Below are 20156 nucleotides of genomic sequence, written 5' to 3' on the forward strand. Positions count from 1 at the left end.
TTGCGTTTCGTTTGAACCTTTCGTTGCGGCAGGCAAAGAAGACCAAAAGTGAGGAGGACACCTTCGCCCTAACGGTACACCTGAAGCGGGTTAGCGTCTTCTCTCGGTGAGTGGTCACGATTGTGTATGCGTGTACGAGTGTGTACAAGTGTGTATGCGTTTGTGCACGTGCCTGTGTCTGTGTGTGAACATGGTTTGCAGTGGTCATCATTGTATGACTGGCACAGTACACTGTCTTACTCTAATCTATCTATCTATCTAGGGGGAAGTGGTCCCGTCCACCGCAAAGAGGGCTCAACAGCGCTGGGGTGCACTGGAGCTAGTACACAATGGAAGCGGTCCTCACCAAGAAAACACAATCCGTTGCTACTCCGAGTTTCTTGAGTTTTTCAATCGTCAGGCAACTTTTCTAACTAAAGCAGGGCTGTCAGGTCCACTAAAGATATACACAACCACACAGCAAGGCGCACAAAAAGAAAGCGTGAAGAGTGAAGAGTTGCTGCTAGGTGTAGGCAGTGTAAAATATTGATATCAATCTATTTATCTGTCTATCTATCTATCTATCTATCTCCTTCTGTGCAGCTTTGTGGACATGAGCAAGTGGGAACTGTTCAATGCCCTTCAAGCTATTCTAGCGCTTGGCTGTGAAGACCCGGATGCTATGAGCAATGACGTAAGGGCAGTGCTCTTTTAAGACTAAAAAAAAGTCAGGCACAGGACTTCACGCTGGATGGAGTTACTTGCGATAACTCTGATACATGTAGAATGATTTCATTGGATTGCGCACATAGTCTAGTCAGGTTGCCTCGCACTTCGTATCAAGTATACCGTGTTCTTTGTGTGAACAGTTCTGTGGTGATTCAGAGTACGTTCCTTTACGCTTTGTCAAGCGGAAGTGCGTACTCTTGTCCTCTGTGAAGTTGAACATCGGCAAGCTCTGCTAGTGTTTCCAGCTTCGGACATGGAAGAAAGTGGAGGATTCCTGCATTTGTGACTTGTATATGCCAGAACAGACTTTTTTTTGTCCTTTTTGGCAGATCCTGGGAAACTCAACTTGCACTCAAATGTTTCCTGATTGCCATGGTGAACTTAAAAAGTTTTGGATCTCTTCTCCTTCCCAGCAGACTGGAAGAGCAAGTTGAATAAAAGAACACACCTAAGTTGTGTTTTGGTTAGACTGTACAGTTTGATACTGTATTTGGCATTCAACATTCCCAAGTTGCCTGGGCCTAGAATGGCTGCAGGTGGCGCACGCTGAGGGCAAATTGCTGTTTGTGGGGTGGTGATCAAGCGGACTCATGTGTTGGCTTTCTGTTTCCACTGCGTTACACAGCTGATCATTGCATGCATGCACGGCCTCTCAACTGGAATGATCATGCTGGTCAAGACACTGTCCGAGCAAGATTCAGTCAAAGGCATGAAGGTGAGTGTCTGGTAATATACTTACTGCACTCGATAAAGCAAAGAGCAAGGCGTGTGTAATGAAGTGGCTTCTGTGAAGCTTGTTCGGCTGTTCGTGATGGGCCGGCATGCGTGCTGATGAAAAGATGAAGATGCAAGCAGTTGTTGGGTGATGTCTGATGGGAGTGATCTTAGACAAAATGGAAATACTGCTCTGGGGGCACATGGGCAACTGTGTAGTGCATACTCTCGAATTGACGTGTAATCTCACAGTTCAAGGTATATGCACATACTTCGAAGTACGAATATAATCATTAGAATGGAATTGCCCGTCCTGGTGTTTGTCAGCATCATGCTGTTTCACACTGTACCTGTGTATGTGTGTGTGTGGCCAGAAAAAGCCACTTCATAGCTGTGTGGTGTAGACCAGGCTGAATAGTGGCGGCCAATTCTTCAGCCTTGCAAGCTGTTGAATGGTGCAATCCCAGCACAAGTTGCTATGGTTTCTGCTGTAGCATCGCGATCATCGCCTCCGGCGATGGGCGCCCAATGGTCCAATGGTGTGTGTGTGTGTATGTGTGTGTGTGTGCATGCGCGTGTGTGTGTGCACGCACGTGTGTGTGTATGTGTGCGTGTGTATGTGTGCGTGTGTCTTCTTGCAGAGCACTGTGAAAACTCTTCGCTCTCACATGCATGAGTTCATTGTGCGTTGTGATGAGCTTGTTTCCTACAGTGCACCGGAAGTGCAAATGCAGGTATGATTAGTGTTGCCGAGCTCCTGTAGTTGTGCAGGTATGATTATTGTTGCCAAGCTCCTGTGGTTGTGCAGGTATGATTATTGTTGCCAAGCTCCTGTGCTTGTGCTGTAATTCTGTCGCTGATGACGATGGTTTGTACCGCCTGTAGTGACCTACTTGGATGCCAGATTATTGGATGTTGTTGTCTGTCTCTCTGTCTGTCTCTTTCTTTCTTTCTCTCTCTCTCTCTCTCTCTCTCTCTCTCTCTCTCTCTCTCTCTCTCTCTCTCTCTCTCTCTCTCTCTCTTGCTCTCTCGTTCTCGCTCTGTCTGTCTCTCTCTCTCTCTCGCTTCTTGCAGGCTTTTATCCTAATGGCCAATACCATCATGGTAGGTCATCATCTCAAGTTCAGTAAAGGTGAGGGGTACTGTGAGCATGTCACTGTGATATTCCATGTCAAGTTGTTGACCGGGTCAGACCCATGCCATGCCCTTGGTGCATCCTCGACTTTGAGTATTCTTGCTTTGGGCTGCCCTTGGTTGGTTTTGAAGCCAAGCATTAACAGATAGGGGATGTTATCCCTTTTCGTGCTGTATGATATCTGGTAGTACGTCGTTTCACAATAGGTATACTCCATACTATCTATATCGATTTTGTTCCCGCGTGTCTACACAGAATCACAGATTACTGCACTGTGGTCCGATCTGGACTTGGCAAGTCAGGACCGGTGTCGTGAATTCATCGTCGCCAACGTTCTCATGTACAAGGATGACGACGCGGCACAGCAGGAGAAAGAGGATGACGACGACGACGAAGATCCTGGTGAGTTGCAGCTACAACTAGTGGTGAAGTAACCTTGGCACAGTTTTCACAAAGTCATAGGTGAACACTTCCAGGACGTTCTCAGTAACAGTGTTATGGATGAGATAGATTCATGCATTCATTTTTTTTATTTGAGGGATTCTACGAAAGTAAATGGATACTTATCAGGGGAGTTTCCTGAAAGGGTGAATGGGAGAAACGGGACGTGTTCACATTGTATTCTTTACTGCATTACTAGGTACATTCATTAACATGCTCCACATAACCTGTCCTGTGTTCAGATCTCGATGCTGAAGAGGAACGCAGTCAGAAGCTGGTCACTCGACGCGAAGCTCTCTCGGCATACTGCAAGCTGGTGGCGTTTGGTATGTTTGACCTGAAGCTTGCAGCTCCTGTACTGGCCTATCTGATCAAAGTGAGTGCTGTGCTAGTTCTGAATCAAGGCTTTTCCTAGTCCCTCTTCTTTTGCACCATGCTGCTGCTTCGGGACAGCATCAAACTGCCGAAAGTGAAGCTAGCAATTTCTTTATTTCTGGTGTTACTTGAGCTTGGCCGGGTTTCTCTTTGTCCGTTGTCAGTAGCTCTTGTCTGACTGATACCAACGTTAGTTCAGCTGATTTTGCCAAGGGTTCAAGTGCTTTGAATTTTTCCCTTTAGACATTCCATTCTTTCTGTGCAGTGTGACTCCTCGGCAAACATTTCATCATATTCATCTTGCTCTCTCTTTTGATCTTTCTCTGTCACTGTCCGGTGGTCTCTATCGGTGGAAAGCGTCACTGTATTTCTCCATAAGCAGTTCTAAGTACATGATAAAGTAATCCGAGTACATATACATGTACCGTAAAGTACCGCCAGAGCGCCCCGTCTCGCGAGAGCGCCCCACCTTGATTTTACAGCCTGAGAAAGGAAAATCGTATGGCAGAGTGCAACGAAGGTACGGATTGACTGCAAAACGTGCAATATGTGTACAAGGTTCATGTCGTATGACCTACAGACAGCAGACCACCTCCACAATACGACCACGAAAGGATGAGATGGTGGGGCGCTCTGGCGGTACTTTACGGTACCACAAAAGCATTTTCTCAGCCAATATGTGTGTGTGTGTGCGTGTGTGTGTATGCGTATGTGTGTGTGCGTGTGTGTATGCGTATGTGTGTGTGTTTGTATATAATCACAGTGCTTTCCTGACTATGGAGATATCATCAAGCTCTTCCTTGCCAAACTGCGCGAGTTCAACCACGTGGAGTGTGCCAAGGTCATGTTACTGGCCCTGCAACAGGTATGCCTCATTTTGCTGGCCTCTCACAAACCCTTTGTCTTTGTCTGTTCAAGACGCTGGGAGCTTTCACCGCATGGTGCTGTTTATTTTAAACTCTTCCTGCAGTTTCAAATACTCCTGCGAAACTGCTTTCATGTCTGCGCTTTTTTCCATTTATTTGGCCTTTGACTCGGGAACACGGACATTTGGAAAGTTAGCCACGCAATTGTCTAGTTGGTCAATATCGCCATCGTTGAATGCGTGCAAAACAGCAGCCGTTGCAGGTTCAACTGTACACCTCGGAACACACGGCGGTTTGGATCAGCATCTGCCGACACAAACTTGGCCAGCTCTGTAGCAGCTGCAGCATCGTCTTCTCGCAACTTCTGCAGTGAGTTTCGGAATGCCTTCAGTTTTGCTAATGCAAATTGTAGATCAGCTGCTGGTTCTTTCCGGCAGCAACATAGAGCTGTGAGCGGGTTGATCAAACTGTCAAAGAAGAACAAACTTGAAGCTTGTCAACTTCTTCAAGTATGCACCAAACTTCACCTTGTCAGCTGGCCTAAGGGATGATTCAGCTGACGGCATTGCTTGAAGATGGCGGGCAATTGCACTATAACCAAGGATGAGGGTTTGGATCACCCTGGGTTTGTGCTGCACACAGCGAGTTCCACGGGCCTTTTTCTGTACTCTCTCAAGCGTTTTGGACTTTTCTCATATGCGTAGTATAGATTCATCAGCATCGTGCTGACGTCGTCCATGAAGATATTAGAGAATGCGTCCTTTGTGGCCAGCTCCAGACGGTGGTTCATACAATGGATAGTCCCATTTGACGGGCTTTTTGGGCATATACTGCGTAAAAGGAGCGCGTCCCTTGCACTTGACCATGCGCTCGTCAACACTAACGCACTTGCCAGGGATGAACAAACGCTTGCAGGCCGCCTGCACATGGTCGTGATGGTATCGCACCTTACGAAGCCGATCATTTACATCCTCTGTCCTGAAGTCCACAACCTTGAGGAAGCACATCAGCGCTAAGTACCTCCGGTAGGTTCGAATCAGGCAGCGTGCATAGTTTCCGTTGTACAACGACGTAACGCGCCAGTAGTCCCTCGTCGCAGGCAGAGGATGAAATCCCTGGAAGAAGAGAAATGCAAGGAGGCCATAGACCTCATCACGGTCGGTTCCTTCCACACACCATCCGCCTGGTACGTCTTTTTTTTCCAGCGATATGCTCGTGCGCATACAAATTTGTAAACTTGACAATTGAATCCACAACTTCGTCCGTGAAATATAGTTTGAAGAAATCAAGTTCACATGTTGGAGCGAAATTATCAGGTAGGTTCGAACCAGTGCCAGTTATGTTGAACTCAGGTGTATCGGTTTGCAGCTGGTCAACATCATCGTAGCCACTACAACTGTCGTACTGTCTACCACGTCCTCGCCCTCTTGCAGCTCCGTGTCCTCGCCCTCTTGCAGCTCCCCGTCCTCGCCGTGTCGCAGCTCCACGTCCTCGCCCTCTTGCACGCGCGGCGACACCTACTGCTTTGCCTCTGCCACGTCCACGAGCAGCAACGGGAACAGGAATAGCGATATCGTCAGCCGAATCGGATCCTATTTCCTCCAAATCGGAAAAGAGATCGTCATTCAAGCGATCTTCCTCGTCAGACGAAATAAAATTGTTGTCCGAGTCTCCTACCTTGTCACCTGAAGAGCAAACGATATCCTCTACTGGGAGATCTGCTTGGTCCGCGTCTTGTATTAGGCGAAGAGCCTCATCTGCATCCATCGCTGGAAAAGTCAAAATTCTAATTTTGACATATTGCAAAATCACTTTTAAAGCGTGCTATCAAAAAACATTTAGTGGTGACCTATGTCATGTGTTGTACCTACGTCACGGAAATCTTCTCAGCTACGCGGTGGTGAAGTTTCGGCGCGATGCGGTAAACCAGTCAAGCGTGACGATCAAAAATGTGACGTGCATTTGAAACGAGCGAAATCGCTCGTTGAGCGCACAAAGGGTTAACTGCTGTTCCATCAACGCATATGCTAACCAGCTTGTCAGCTATGTCGACTCCAATGTCAGCAACTGCTTGATCCCGGCTGCGAAAGTGCTGGGGACATGCTTCATTGTGAAGAAGCAACAGCCAGGCTTGCCAGTTCTGTCCACCGTCAGGACGTAGGCAGGCTCGTTCTCCGCCACACTGGAATCCGTCGAGCCGTCCATCAGCACGTGCAAGTACCACGACTGCCGGACTGCAGCAACCACATCATCCTTCCATGTATCGCCCCGATCACGCACGTGAACTCTGTACAATTCCGGTCTGTGCTCTAGGCAGTACCAAGCGAGAAGCCGTGGCGTTTCTCCGACTCCACTGTACAGATGTGTTTTGTAGACAGCATTTCCTCCTTAGCCACCTTGTAGGCAACGTCACACAGCTTGCCCAACCTGGCCGACCCCTCACTAGACGCAGTTGCCATTGCTTTTCCAAGTGGCGTTGACTTAAAAATCTGCGCCGGGGCTTTGGTTTGGGCTGGCTCCATGTTCAGCGCCTTGGAGTGCGTATCCGACCACAAGTGCTTCACAACATTGTTCTTCGGGGCAGTTCCAGGGATTCTGTCAACAAAGGAAGCACTGAAGTTTCGAATATCTCTCAAACAATTGTGATTCTTCGAGCAAAGCGCATAGCCTATTTACGTTTCCCCCTTTCCTCATTGAAACGAATGCACTCTCCTAGCACGTCCAGTTTTTTCCACTTCTGGACAGTAGTCAGATTAGCTAACCTGTTGGCTGTCGATGTGTTTCGAGACACTGACAAAGAACAATCTACAGTTATCCACGCGCCGAAAGCAGCGCCAAGGCTTGCGTGGCCCCGCGGCTTTTTGGACTGTGTATGATGTAATTGAAATGAAAACGCTGCGCTACTTACGACGCGAGGGTCGAATATCTTTGGCCACTACTGCCCCTTTCCAACAGAAACAAACAGCTGAACGGAGAGTAACCACACTACTGGTTTTCTTGCTACATGACACATGTAGACCTACGTTAATATGACTGCGAGTTCAAGACTTCAAAAGACAAAGCTCACCAGTCACTGACCAGTGTTCCGAATCACGAAAAAAGCGATCTGCCACCTGTGCGAGATTGAAACGGTCCGAGTACCAAGAGTCAGGGATCTAGAGAGTAGTAAAAATACTACTTCCTGGTTGGCAGTGTGCGCACACGTGTGTGCAGAAGCAGCACGTAGCCCAAGTATGCACGACAGCTGCATGTACTGAGCACAGTCAATACCACAGTCTGTAGGCCTACTGTAAGTCCGGAAACAATCTGGAATCCTTCGTGGTTCTCGCGATGGGTATAAAATTGCGAAAGTAAGCCGGCGCGAAACGTAGGTTTGTAGTAAAGAAGCTGAGGAAATTAACTCCAAGTGCAAACGTTTCCAGGCGCAAATTTGTCTGTGCTTGCAAATCGCGACCTAAAACCGGCGCAAACGTAACCCGGTTTACAGTCTTTGTACATGTACATGCATGGGCAGACAAAGTGCATCGCAATTTTGGGCAATAAAAACCGAAAAGTGAATCACGGCCAGTCATCTTTTGATTCGCAAACTGCGATGCAAACCCGTATAAATTGATCCCTGGAAACATTTCAAACACTATTTTCGTTCCATTTCGGAGTGATTTTGTGCAGTAAACACACCAAGTTTGTTCCATTTTGGTGATAGGCCATTGTCATGTAGCCTCTGTCTGCTTGTGGTGTGTCCTCGTGCAGATGTTTGAGGAGATTCGTATGGACAATGACGATGGTGTTGTTGATCGCCAATCAAAGGACTGGAGTGCACTAAAGGTATGGCATACCATGTGAAGTTCATCCACCGTCCATAGAGGGCTCTATTTGCCCAAGGCAAAGCGGAATACACTGACAGAAGACCGAGCAGCTAAACCCAGAGTTACGAAACAGCAACTGCTCGTTCTTCTGTCAAGGTATGGCATATGTACTTGTGTACTTGTGCTCGCTATGCAGATCAGTGTTGTCACTAGTTCTGTACCTGTACCAGTCTGATGGCCAGCTCCAACGTTGAACGCCGCCATCTGCCTTCTGGGGTGCTCACCTGTTTGTGTTTATGTTTGCAGGAACTCGCCAAACGCTTTGGTCTGTCCATGGGAGTGGATAACAGCAAGACAAACGTGCGAGAGATGGTTGGAACTATTCACAGGTGCGTACGTGCTTCTTCTTGTGTGCAACTGTCTGTCTGGCATTTACCGCTTCCTCGGAGCAAACATTGTGTGTGCACATGTGTGTGTGTGCGCACGCGTGTGTGTATGTTTTTGTGTGTGTTTGTGTGCGTCCACATGCACACCTGTGTACTAGTATTCAATAATTAGTGGTTACTGTTTGAACGCAGAGTGGCTGAGACTGGAACAATGACTTGCCCCTGTAGGCTTGAAGATGTGTCCATGATGTACACATGTGAACAGAAGGCTGCTGTCCGGAATGGCGGACATGCTTTCCTAGGTCCCTAGTGCTCTGTTCTGCTGTTGCCAACACACATAGTTGATGTTGTGCATTTGTGATGCTGTGTATGCGTGTGTGCGTGTGTGTGCGTGTGTTTGTGTTTGTGTGTGTGTGTGTGTGGTGTGTGTGTGTGTGTGTGTGTGTGTGTGTGTGTGTGTGTGTGTGTATTGCTGTGTTTGCTGTGTTTGCTTGTGTGTGTGTGTGTGTGTGTATTGCTGTGTTTGCTTGTGTAGAGATGGCATAGTGTACAGTCTGTCACGCGTGCAAGGTCTTTCCCAGAAGTCAACTGGTGCGGATCCCAGCCTTCCGCCAAACCTGGACTTCTTTGATATTATTTTCGAATTCCTGTTCCGTCTTCACGCGACAGATCGCAGCAACTCACCGAACAGCATGTGAGCATGGACTTTGTGTGGGTGTGGGGCTTTAGCTGGTCTCTTTTTCTCTGTGTCTGTGTGATCGGGAATCTTGGTTATTTGTTAACCCTTTAGAAGCCACCCCATACTAGTAGTTGGTGGACTCGATCGCATAACGTTTGCCCACATTTTTCTATGTTACGATGTTGTTTTTTTAGTCGGTGAATGTTTAGTTCATTAGAGTAGATTGGTGTGAAGCGGATGAGCTTTGACTTGCTTCAAATATCTGGGTCTTGTTTGTTTGGTTTGATGTTTCTCGTGTGTTGTAGACTGAGCTTTTTGGACGCTCAACTGAAGGATTCTTCTGCGTTGCCAAGCAACATTATTGCTCAGCTGAATCAGTCCAAGTGGCAGACGCTGCAGAAATACCGAAACGTCCTGACCAGTGGTGGTAGTGCGGCAAGCAAGTCAAGCGCGGCTACTGCAGCGACGGGAGCAAATACGGTGGGCAACGTTTTGGATGAGTTTGACGATGTCAGTGAAGCTGGAGATGTTGAGCAAGGTCAGTCAGTGATTGAGCACATTTCTGCTGGAGGGTGTGTGCGCGTGTGTGTGTGTGTGTGCGTGCGTGCGTGCATGCATGCATGCATACACGTGTGCGTGTGTACGTGTGTGTGTGTGTGTGTGTGTGTGTGTGTGTGTGTGTGTGTGTGTGTGTGTGTGTGTGTGATATTAGAAAAAATAGTAGCAACTTTTCTGTGGCAACTTGTGTTGAGAGTATTTCATTGCTTTCTCTTTGGAACTGGAATAGTACAGAAGCCATTCGAGTTTCAGCATGCCGCTTTCTCTCCTCAGTGGAGACGTTGAAGTACCTGTATGAAAAATGATGTTTCTGTCTTTTGGCTCTCACTGACATTGCAGAGCCGGCTGCAAAGCGGAAAGCAACGGGAAGGAGCCGAAGACCATCCACTTCTCAATCCGGCGGTATGGTTGCAGCATCACGGAAAAAAGGTACGGTGAGGTGATGTGTGCACATCATGCCAAGTCGTGTACAGCATGTGTGTTGTTCAAGATACCAATACTTGAGTCTATGGTTGTGTTGTGCTACAAGTGTTTGACAGACATTTGCGCGCGCGCGCGCGCGCACACACACACGCACACACACACACACACACACACACACACACACACACACACACACACACACACACGTGTGCACACGCTCACACGCACACAGCTGCGGTCTATAAGAAGAAGATGCTGTTGACTTGTCCACACGAAACATCGATTGTACTGATTATTGTTTGCCCGTGTACTACATCAGGGCATTACTCCGATTTTACAGTAAATCATACCCTTGTGTCATTGCCTTCTTTGACAACGGTGTGTTGTCAGGTGCTGATGATGTCTGGCTGCAACGACCGTCCGAAGCCGAAGTACGGCAGCAGAAACTAGAGAAAGCCAGAGCGGCAGCTGCTCGGTCTCGCTCTGGCCAAGGCCGTGGTTCAACTTCGTCAGGACGCGCAGCTAAAACTACTGCTGCGTCGTCATCCTCACAGCGACAACAGAAGGCCTCGCAGAAGCGACGGCACGAGGAGTTATCTGAAGAGGAAGAGGAGGAAGAAGAAGATGCAGATGTGGTGAACCAGGAAAGTGAGGAAGAGGAGATGGAAGAGTCAGAGAGGTGAGTTAACTGCTGTCTCATAGCTGATAACTACTCGTATGACTTGTGCTTGTACCACTCAGTATCTCCAACAGTATTGTTGGCCGTGCGTTGTGTCCTGGGAATTTTGTTTGTCCTCTGTGATATACAAGTACTGACCAAGGCTGCGTTTACTCGACAACGCCGGGGATGAAAAATCAAGAATAGAGGGCCTTTTGGATGCGTGATTTGGGTGCTGCAGAAGTACATGCTACGTGCAATAATCCGTAGGAGGGCAATGATCCGTAGGAGTAGGAGGGCAATGATCCGTAGGAGTAGGAGGGCAATGATCCGTAGGAGTAGGAGGGCAATGATCCGTAGGAGTAGGAGGGCAATGATCCGTAGGAGTAGGAGGGCAATGATCCGTAGGAGTAGGAGGGCAATGATCCGTAGGAGTAGGCGGGCAATGATCCGTAGGAGTAGGAGGGCAATGATCCGTAGGAGTAGGAGGGCAATGATCCGTAGGAGTAGGAGGGCAATGATCCGTAGGAGTAGGAGGGCAATGATCCGTAGGAGTAGGCGGGCAATGATCCGTAGGAGTAGGCGGGCAATGATCCGTAGGAGTAGGCGGGCAATGATCCGTAGGAGTAGGAGGGCAATGATCCGTAGGAGTAGGAGGGCAATGATCTGTAGGAGTAGGAGGGCAATGATCCGTAGGAGGGCAATGATCCGTAGGAGTAGGAGGGCAATGATCCGTAGGAGTAGGAGGGCAATGATCCGTAGGAGTAGGAGTGCCACACGAAAACGGAAGACAATATAAGTACTGTATACCGCCGGCCAAAGAAGAGGAGGTTGAAGACGGAAATGTTCCGCCAGGAAAGCTTCTGTGTGTTGATTGGCATTAGAATTGTTTCTGTTCTGTATTCCAACTGTTTTCAAAATAGTAGATGTATAATGTAGTTCAAGCGTACATTAGTTTATATCTGGGTGTTAGGTTTGTGGCATGTTTCAAAAATTGTTTGCTCTTTTCCCAGTCCATCTAGCACAGCTGTTTGGAAGACTGCATGCAACTGCTGCTGCTGTTGTGTTGAATAGTGCCCTGTTTATAGCTAAAGATAACAATGTTGTGTTTTGGACAAGACAAGTAGTGGCAGGTGATTGGCGCATGTATTGTCAACAGCATGACCCACATGGCCAGTTGTCATGGATGATTCGCGACCTGTTAAACCGCACATCACGAAAGGCAGCCCTTGAAATGGTTATGGGATGAAAAGCAGAACAATGGTGATGTGATGTCGTGTAAACACAGACCGCCTAAAGTGTATGTACGGGTCTACTCTCGTCGGTTACAAGACAAACCTCATTAGTAGACAATGATCCAAAAAAAATCTGATGCCTGAAACGCATAAATGCAAGTCCGGATAGTGGATAATACTCGTTATAAGACAAAAAATTGAACCCCCCGGGGTTATCTACTAACGAGAGTAGACCTGTACTTGGACATGTGTATTCCTTGAACATGGTTGTCTTTGCTACTGCTTCTGTGTTGATGTGTCACGTCACTGCCGCTGCCGTAGCTTGCAGCAAGCGTCACAAGCATCCTGGCTGTCCAGTCAACCAAAACGTGCAAAGCCCGACGCACGGCGCAGCTACGGCACGGCTGACGTCCGAAGTCCCCGCGCTGACAGGTATGTGTGTGCATGTGCTTGTTATCTTGCAAAGGCATGAAAATTACGGCTATCCGTAATGCGTATGGCATTTCTTGCCAAGTAAGGTGGTCGGCGATTACTACTAGTCTCGCGTATTGCTTCGGGTGCACATTTTTGCATGTTTGCAATTGTACTTGTACAGGCTTTGTGCCTTGCACTGAGAAACCTGTGTGAGTTTGTGACGCAAACACAGTGTTATCTGGCTCCTGTGTAGGTCACGCTTGACCACTCGACCGGCTGCCATGCATGCACAGGAAGAACCAGCGAAAGAAGCCTCTCCCGTGAAGGCGGTAAGTGCCGTGTAGTCATGTTGAACTTGTTGGTGTGTTTGCTGATATCATGACACAGTGTCCTTGCTGCAAGTTCCATGTATGCCCGTCACGAGAGAAGCACGCAAATCCGCAAATTCACTGGGTGTATGCCCACAGACTTGCTCTAATAGTGCCGATAGCTTGCAAGATCTGAATGAAACAGATCAAGCCGAGGGCCAGATAACTGCCCAATCCACGCCACTGGCAAAGCCATGTGAAGCGGCCCCCAGTGCATACCTGGTCTACACCACATGGAATGCACACCCACATGCGCAAACATGCACTTGCTCACACACGCACACACACACACACACACACACACACACACACACACACACACACACACACACACACACACACACACACATATGCGCGCGCGTTCATCCTGACCATGATCGTGTGTGCATGTTTGTCATGATTACTGTTGCCATTCCAACCGTTCCGTGCATTTCTGTCACTCGCTCTAGCGTGTTATTTTCTAACCTCCACTTTCTTGTGTCTCCTACCTGCTCGTTTTTGTTTTCAGCCACGTCGCACACGCAGAGTTGCCAAGCCAATGCCTGATAATATCTTCGATGATGCATTGGGAGGAGATAATACAGATGATTCGGTATGTTCTCTGGACTACCTGTTTGTACTACCTGTTTGTTTTACTGTCGTGGACATGGAAATCCGGTCGCACGTCTAGCGGCCCCAGGGCGCTGGCCATGCAGCCGTGGATAAGCGGTACACACATGCATTTATGCGCTGCAGCGCACTGGTCGCATCGGATCAACATGCGCTGCACGCAGCGTTCTGTACGCGCTGAGGGCGCCGGCCTCGGTCAATCGACTGGATTTCCATGTCCGCTACAGTTGGAAGATGCTTGGAAACTTGAAAACTAGACGTGTTCGTAGGACTTTTGTTTTAATGAGAGCTATGAAAAGTATGAAAGTTGCGGACATGACCATGCAACACAACGATGTACGTCTAGAGTTGAATGTTTGAGATATAAATTGTACAGATTTTCGTTGCAATATTTGCGTTCCGCTCTTCAGTGGCTCACGAAACTATTATTAAAAGTGCACGTTGAAGTAACAGTTCTTCTGGGGTGTGATTAAAGGGGCACTCCGGGAATTTTTTCGGTGGTGTGTTCTCTTCATGGGGGCCTTATATGGCCCCCAAGGAATGGGGAATCGCGAGAGGTGCCCCTGGTAGAAGCGCAGCCTGATGAGGGCCAGGAAATTGGAGCGGACGACTTCACTGGTCGACAAGGAAATAACGATTGGTGTTCCTGCCAGAAATGTGGGTTGATGCAGAGGGCAGTCGATTACCTTCGCTGTCGAGAGAGCGCTGCAGCTGTTAGCATTGACAGCCCTTTGACATGCGTTACACATCACCCCGACTTCGCGTCAGCTTGTCCAAACAAAACTGTTCTGACCATATGCCTCACGGCGTATAGAGAATTTCGGGATCCTCGTACTCGGAGCAGTGAAGTCGTCCGCTCCAATCTCCTGGCCCTCATCAGGCTGCGCTTCTACCAGGGGCACCTCAGGGGATCCTTCAGGTTCCTTAGAGTATGTCCGCAGTTGTGAAGCTTGGGAATGTCGACCAAACATCGTTCTTCATCACCAGAAAATTCAAACAACTAAGATCTTCAAATGCAGAGAATTTGAATATTAATCACACGTGACGTCATCAAAACCATCAAAAGAGGAGACAAACTTGGCCCTCCCTGGCTTCATATATATCGACGTTTTGGGTCTAGTTTTCGCGATTCCCCATTCCTTGGGGGCCATATAAGGCCCCCATGAAGAGAACACACCACCGAAAAAATTCCCGAAGTGCCCCTTTAAAACGAGTTGATATGATTGTACTACACAAAACAGAAAATTGTATGACTTCATAGTGCAACAGTGTGCTTAACATTCCGTATACCGTATTATCTCCCTTATAAACACGGTACTTATATTTTTTCAACCCACCTCGCACCCGTGCTTATAGAGGAGACCGTGATAATACTGGAGACCGTGTTTATATTTTTTCAACCATGAAAAAGTCAAGAAAGTTGCATACCGGTAACACACTCAAATTGGAATTTAACTCAGATTTCATGATCAGTATTATCACTGTGACTATGTTGGACTGTGCGTTTGTAATCTCAACAGCCCTCCGACCTGTGCTTATAATGGAGACTGTGCTTATAATGGAGACCTGTGTTTATAAGAGAGATAATGGTAGTAGCTAAGTGATAGTATGGTGTTTTACGTCAACCATGACGGCTACAATGGCCAACCAGACCACAACGAAGTTAGGGCCAAAGAGAAAGTTTATTTCTTTCATGCGAAAATATATACAGAGGCCATTTTACGAAAAATGATTTATATATACAAAAATGCATGTACGAGGTCACTACATTACACCCCCACCAGAGATGAAGCCGAGAGCAGTTGCTGAAGAACGCCAAACGGAAAAAGATCTTGGAAAGGAAAGGAAAGAGTGGGCGGAGCGGACAAAGCGGAAAGACGGGAAAGAAAAATACACTGTACAAAGAGAAAAAATACGCGCTGCATGTGGAATACCGTTGTATGACACGTGGACACAAGGTCCGAAACAAGGTAGAAAAATGCAGGAAAGGGAAAGAGGAAACATGCGTGACAGAGGTGGAAGAACGTGCCAGAGGCAGTCTAGAGAAAGAAAGAAGAGGAAAGAACAAGGGAACGTACGCTTGACAGAGGAGGACGGATCTTGATCTTGTCAGAGGCGGCTGCGGGCTGGGAGATTGTGGTTGTGGTTCGGGGGATCGGTGGATCGGCAGATGGTGGATGGTGGGCCGGTGAGGTCGTGGGCTTGGGCGCCTGCTCAATCTGGGCCGCGGAGGTCGAAGGCGCGATGGGCCTGCTCCATGCCATCCGTAAAGCACTTATAACTCCGACTCAGCGCAGTGTCAGGGGTTACCAATTATTTCTCTTTGAGCACATCGTATGGGTTGTGGGCTGGAGGGTGCAACAACAAGTCTCGGACCTCCAATGCGTACTCGTGCGACAATGAGCTTATTACATAGTCAAACTTTGTCTGTTGCTGCGTGATACGGCGCGTGTTGAACATGGCTTCGGCTTGGGCAAACCATATCAATGGATCTGGAGGCCAGAAAGGCGGCAACTTAATGGATACAGCAGAAATAGAAGCTGCTCCGGACCGAGGGTGGGCCTCTGCTGTGGATGAGACTGGGAGCGAGGCAGCAAGCGATTCTATGCGCTGCGATAATGCAGCCTGTTCCTGCTGCAACTGTGCCACCAGGGTCTGGTGTTACAATATGAGGCATCGGCAGCAAGAACCGGGGTCCTGGCGATTTTTCAAAATGCCAATATTTGCGAAAAACCGAACCGATGTCGTTTTTTAGTCACCGTGATCAAAGCGGAAAGACTTCTTGCGATATCGCTTTGAAAGTGCTCTCCTCTTGGTGGCTTCGCTATAATTTGTTGTCATCGCCGTTGTAGTTTATCCACCAAGCACTTAGGATGTCCAGGTAGGCGTTTTCAACCACCGTGGAGGCGTTTGCGCTCTGGGTAGCGTCTGCAAATCATGCGCTCAAAAGAGAGCGGAACAAATAATTTCTTGGCGGAACGATTCCGTCACAAATTCTTGATGAAGAACGAGCGACTAGAATATTTGGCAGCTGGACCTCCAGAGATACTCCGCTGCCTGTGATAGTCCCCCACAAGAAGAATCAGGTGAAAGTGAAGAGGTTTCGCTCAGATGACAAGCCATCAGCGGAGGCAGCGCAGACGATGAGTTTGAGAGCTCCGTGACACGAAGTGGCGACGCGGACAGCAGCGCTGAGAGTGACGAATGAGATTCAATACTCCGTGGCGACTATTCGCAGCTGGATAAGTTGGTGAGATACGGAGACAGCCCTGAATGAACTAAACCTTACTTGATACAAGATATTTTGTGAATAAAATTGTTGCAAGTATACATGCACGATTGCAGTGCGCAATTTGTCACAGTATAATGCATGTATCTACGAGCTGCTGTGCGTAGGAGAGCAAGACATGCTTGGTGGATGTATCTGGCTTGGCCCAGCATGCATATTCTAGTCTTGTACTAAGTTGCAGATTCTTCCCAGCCATGTAAATCGTCAGTTGCTTGGCTTCTTTCTGTCTGACAAGTCTGCATACAACACCAGACCTGCACATGACAGGGATTGAGTTTTCAAGTAACATTGCAGCAAGTGCAGGCAACAATGTTACTATAAATTAGTACAATATCAACTAGAGTACGCTGTGCTTCCCTGAAGACCTATAAATATGCTAAATTATTCTCAGTCACTCCATTAGAGCTAGCTGTAACTGCGTCCCATTTTGCCTTTTTTGCTGACCATTTTTGTTGACCGTGACCCATCATTTCGGGCGTTCTTTTTACCATCTTGGAAGGTGCCCAGAGCTCCAAAATTTGGCCCGTAGATCACTCATTTAGTGGACAGTTCAAAGCCATCAAAAACTCATTTTCGCCAAATATCACCTAACCTTGGTTTTTGCTGCCCATGCCTCATATATCTTACTGGCTTTCATAGCCTTCCTCGTCTTCTTCTTCTTGTTGTTCATCATCATCTTCCGGATCCAGAGCCGGATACCAGCGTGCAAGTGGATCTCCTGAAGGCTCCACGTGGAAATCGACACGAACATCCTCCGTGTCCTGTGGAGCCTCCAGGAGTTCAGTGCTCTCCACCTGCACGCTGGTGTTGTTGCTCACCGTTGTGCCATCTTCTCAGATATGTATGGTTTGCACCATCAGGGTCTTCTTCACTATCAGACACGCTGATGGTGCCATAGTTGCCGTGCTACATTTCTGACTTCCACTCAGACAGTACTTCGAGTCGCTGATGAATGAAGTGTGCACAAAATCAGATTTGACTAGAATGACTATGCTGTTCTGAAGTATTGCACTATACATAGCCCTGTTTCTTCCATGGGGTGATCATTTCTTCTCCACAAATCAGCGAGAAGCAGCTGCATTCTTCGATAAATTGAGTTCACCAGCTGCTGTTGAACTATTGCACCATGCACATAGTGCACTATCTCTTCCCAGAGGATCGTCGTCAGTCCCTCTCCATAAATTGACGACTTGATCTAACTCTCATGACATGTTGAAACTTATTGAGACGAGTTGATACACGTCTCGATCACAAGCCATACCTATATGGGTCTACAGTCACACTACTTAATATGAACCACATGTTCGTCGGCGCTCATAAGAACCATGGAGCCTGACTATGAACCCGGGGGACCTCCAGCTAAGAGGACACCATCAGCAACACGACCTTCATTTCAGAGGTCGGTGCACCGCGCCGCACTATACTACTGCCACGTCCTGTGCCAGATACTGGAGTCCTGGGGTTATCCGCTCGGGAATCCATACGAAAGTCCTCAGTGTGTTGTTGAAGTAAACTAGGTATGGCAGAGTTACTGCTGCGCTGAGAAGAACTGTTTTTACCACCAATGTAGGTGGAAATTCGAGGTCACCAATTATGGTGTTTTACGTCAACCATGACGGCTACAATGACCAACCAGACCACAACGCAGTTGGGGCCAAAGAGAAAGTTTATTTCTTTCGCGCGAAAATATATACAGAGGCCATTTTACGAAAAATGATTTATATATACACAAATGCATGTACGAGGTCACTACAATAGCGGGGGTACACAAGTGACACTAATTGCACAAATAATGCCAACTTATGAAAACAGCTTTAGAGCTACAGCATATTTCTTTTGTTTTGTTTACGTGGAACAAGCTTGTGCAAACGAATACAAATGGCTTCAAGAACGTTTGTTTGAAATCGTTAGCACGACGCAGTACAGAGAAGTGAGAGTCATCATATACACTCAAACAATCAGGACAAGGTACTACTGTAAGTACAAATTTTCGTTGGGAATTAACTTTCACTATATTCGTTAGGGGGCACGAAATAGCTAAAGTTTTTTTCTGAACGTTTGGGGTGACAGACCTCGACCAAAAACGAAATTTAGTACGTAACAAGCCTGCTGGCGGAGTGATCTAACGAAAGATTTCGTGAGCGAAAATTTGTACTTATACAGTAACAAGTGACAGAAAATCGCTGACTGTAGGTCTGTGTACTGTGGTGTAGTGAGTCTGCTCATGACATGTTGTCCTCTGCTTCTTTCCTCTGCAACGCAGGATGGGCTGGCCGCACCGCTGTTCTAGAGTCTGCCATGTCATGCCGCCTTGCACTGCTGTGCTGGGTGTGTGCACCGTATATTGCAACGATGAACGATGAGTGATTGTGTCACCTGCAAGCCTCGCACCAGTCTAGCATATTATTATATTGATCACTCTTCACCGGAAATGCATGAAAACAGACCTCAACGTTAACATTGAATTAAATTTGTATCAACACTATACCTTAGGTACTCACTCACTTACACCCCTAAAAGCAAATCACAATCATGAAATTTATATTGCCACATAATCAGTATAAGTATAGAACTCCTTCGGGATACAAAACTCATAGTCGTTGAAGACGAGTTGGCGAGTAGTTACAGCATATTTAGAAATGGACTCCCCGCCTGATCTATCCTTCTCCGTCTTCGCTCTCTCTCTCTCTCTCTTCCCCTCTGCCTCTTCCCATGCTGTGCGCACCTGTGTCCGCGTGCTGATGCTGTATTTCGAATTTGTTTTTCCTATCTAGTATGCTGTATGGTATCTGCTTTGCTAGTGCATGAGATTGTGTAACCGTATGACTGAGTTGTTGACCTCCATCCATCGTTCTTCCCGCCTTTCCTCCGCTGTTTTGCCAGGCTCTTTCCTGACTTTTTATCTTTTAAGTTTTGCTAATTCTTGCTAAGTGCAAACATCTAGGGAATTTGGCCTAAGGTGGCTGCTGCTGTTACTGTTGATTTTTAGTACTATCACGATAGTGATGGCATATCTCTGTATATGTCGATCCTTAGCTTGTTGTGTTGGAGCCATGCTCTGTAATGTTCTGCTGTTTGTCGGCCCTGGGCCACATCTAGTTCACATGACTGTAGTGTTGCTCTGTTGTTTTCGCTTGTCGTCAGGCCCTGTGCCTGCGTGTTTTGGGTTTGTGAGCATACAATTATGTGGTATCAGTTGCTGCCTTCTGCTCGCCGACTTCTATGTGGATGTGCCGGCAATGTGTGTGCGCATGTGCATGTACAGACGTGCGTGTGCGGACGTGTGGGCGCATATGCATGTACGTGCTTTGCGGATATCCAGATGCCATTACTGCATTAGTCCTTTCCTGCACTGTCTGTATCCTCACCCTTCCCTTATCTACTCTTGATGGCACTGAACAATAGAATGCAGCTAGCTAGCTGTATGCATATTATGGCGTCACATTCACAGTTTTTTTGCAAAAAATATAATGCGTTTTCGAATATCAAAAT

The 20156-nt window shown here is 47.5% G+C and overlaps 1 protein-coding gene across 1 annotated transcript in view; it reads left to right on the forward strand.

The window, feature by feature from the left end:
• LOC135809415 (cohesin subunit SA-2-like) overlaps positions 1 to 19859 on the forward strand; it is a 36243-nt gene extending 16384 nt beyond the window's left edge. The window contains exons 25-42 of the mRNA XM_065322761.1: positions 33 to 106; positions 583 to 673; positions 1334 to 1423; positions 2064 to 2156; positions 2497 to 2554; positions 2813 to 2959; positions 3241 to 3374; positions 4137 to 4238; positions 7990 to 8064; positions 8352 to 8434; positions 8967 to 9125; positions 9416 to 9648; positions 10008 to 10097; positions 10482 to 10770; positions 12306 to 12416; positions 12652 to 12727; positions 13275 to 13358; positions 18928 to 19859. Of these exons, the coding sequence (XP_065178833.1) occupies positions 33 to 106; positions 583 to 673; positions 1334 to 1423; positions 2064 to 2156; positions 2497 to 2554; positions 2813 to 2959; positions 3241 to 3374; positions 4137 to 4238; positions 7990 to 8064; positions 8352 to 8434; positions 8967 to 9125; positions 9416 to 9648; positions 10008 to 10097; positions 10482 to 10770; positions 12306 to 12416; positions 12652 to 12727; positions 13275 to 13358; positions 18928 to 18954 (2016 nt within the window). The 3' untranslated portion in view covers positions 18955 to 19859. The remainder of the gene's footprint in view (positions 1 to 32; positions 107 to 582; positions 674 to 1333; positions 1424 to 2063; positions 2157 to 2496; positions 2555 to 2812; positions 2960 to 3240; positions 3375 to 4136; positions 4239 to 7989; positions 8065 to 8351; positions 8435 to 8966; positions 9126 to 9415; positions 9649 to 10007; positions 10098 to 10481; positions 10771 to 12305; positions 12417 to 12651; positions 12728 to 13274; positions 13359 to 18927) is intronic.
• Positions 19860 to 20156: the final 297 nt, after the last annotated feature.

Source organism: Sycon ciliatum, chromosome 2 (assembly GCF_964019385.1).
Source record: "Sycon ciliatum chromosome 2, ocSycCili1.1, whole genome shotgun sequence".
Taxonomy (NCBI): domain Eukaryota; kingdom Metazoa; phylum Porifera; class Calcarea; order Leucosolenida; family Sycettidae; genus Sycon; species Sycon ciliatum.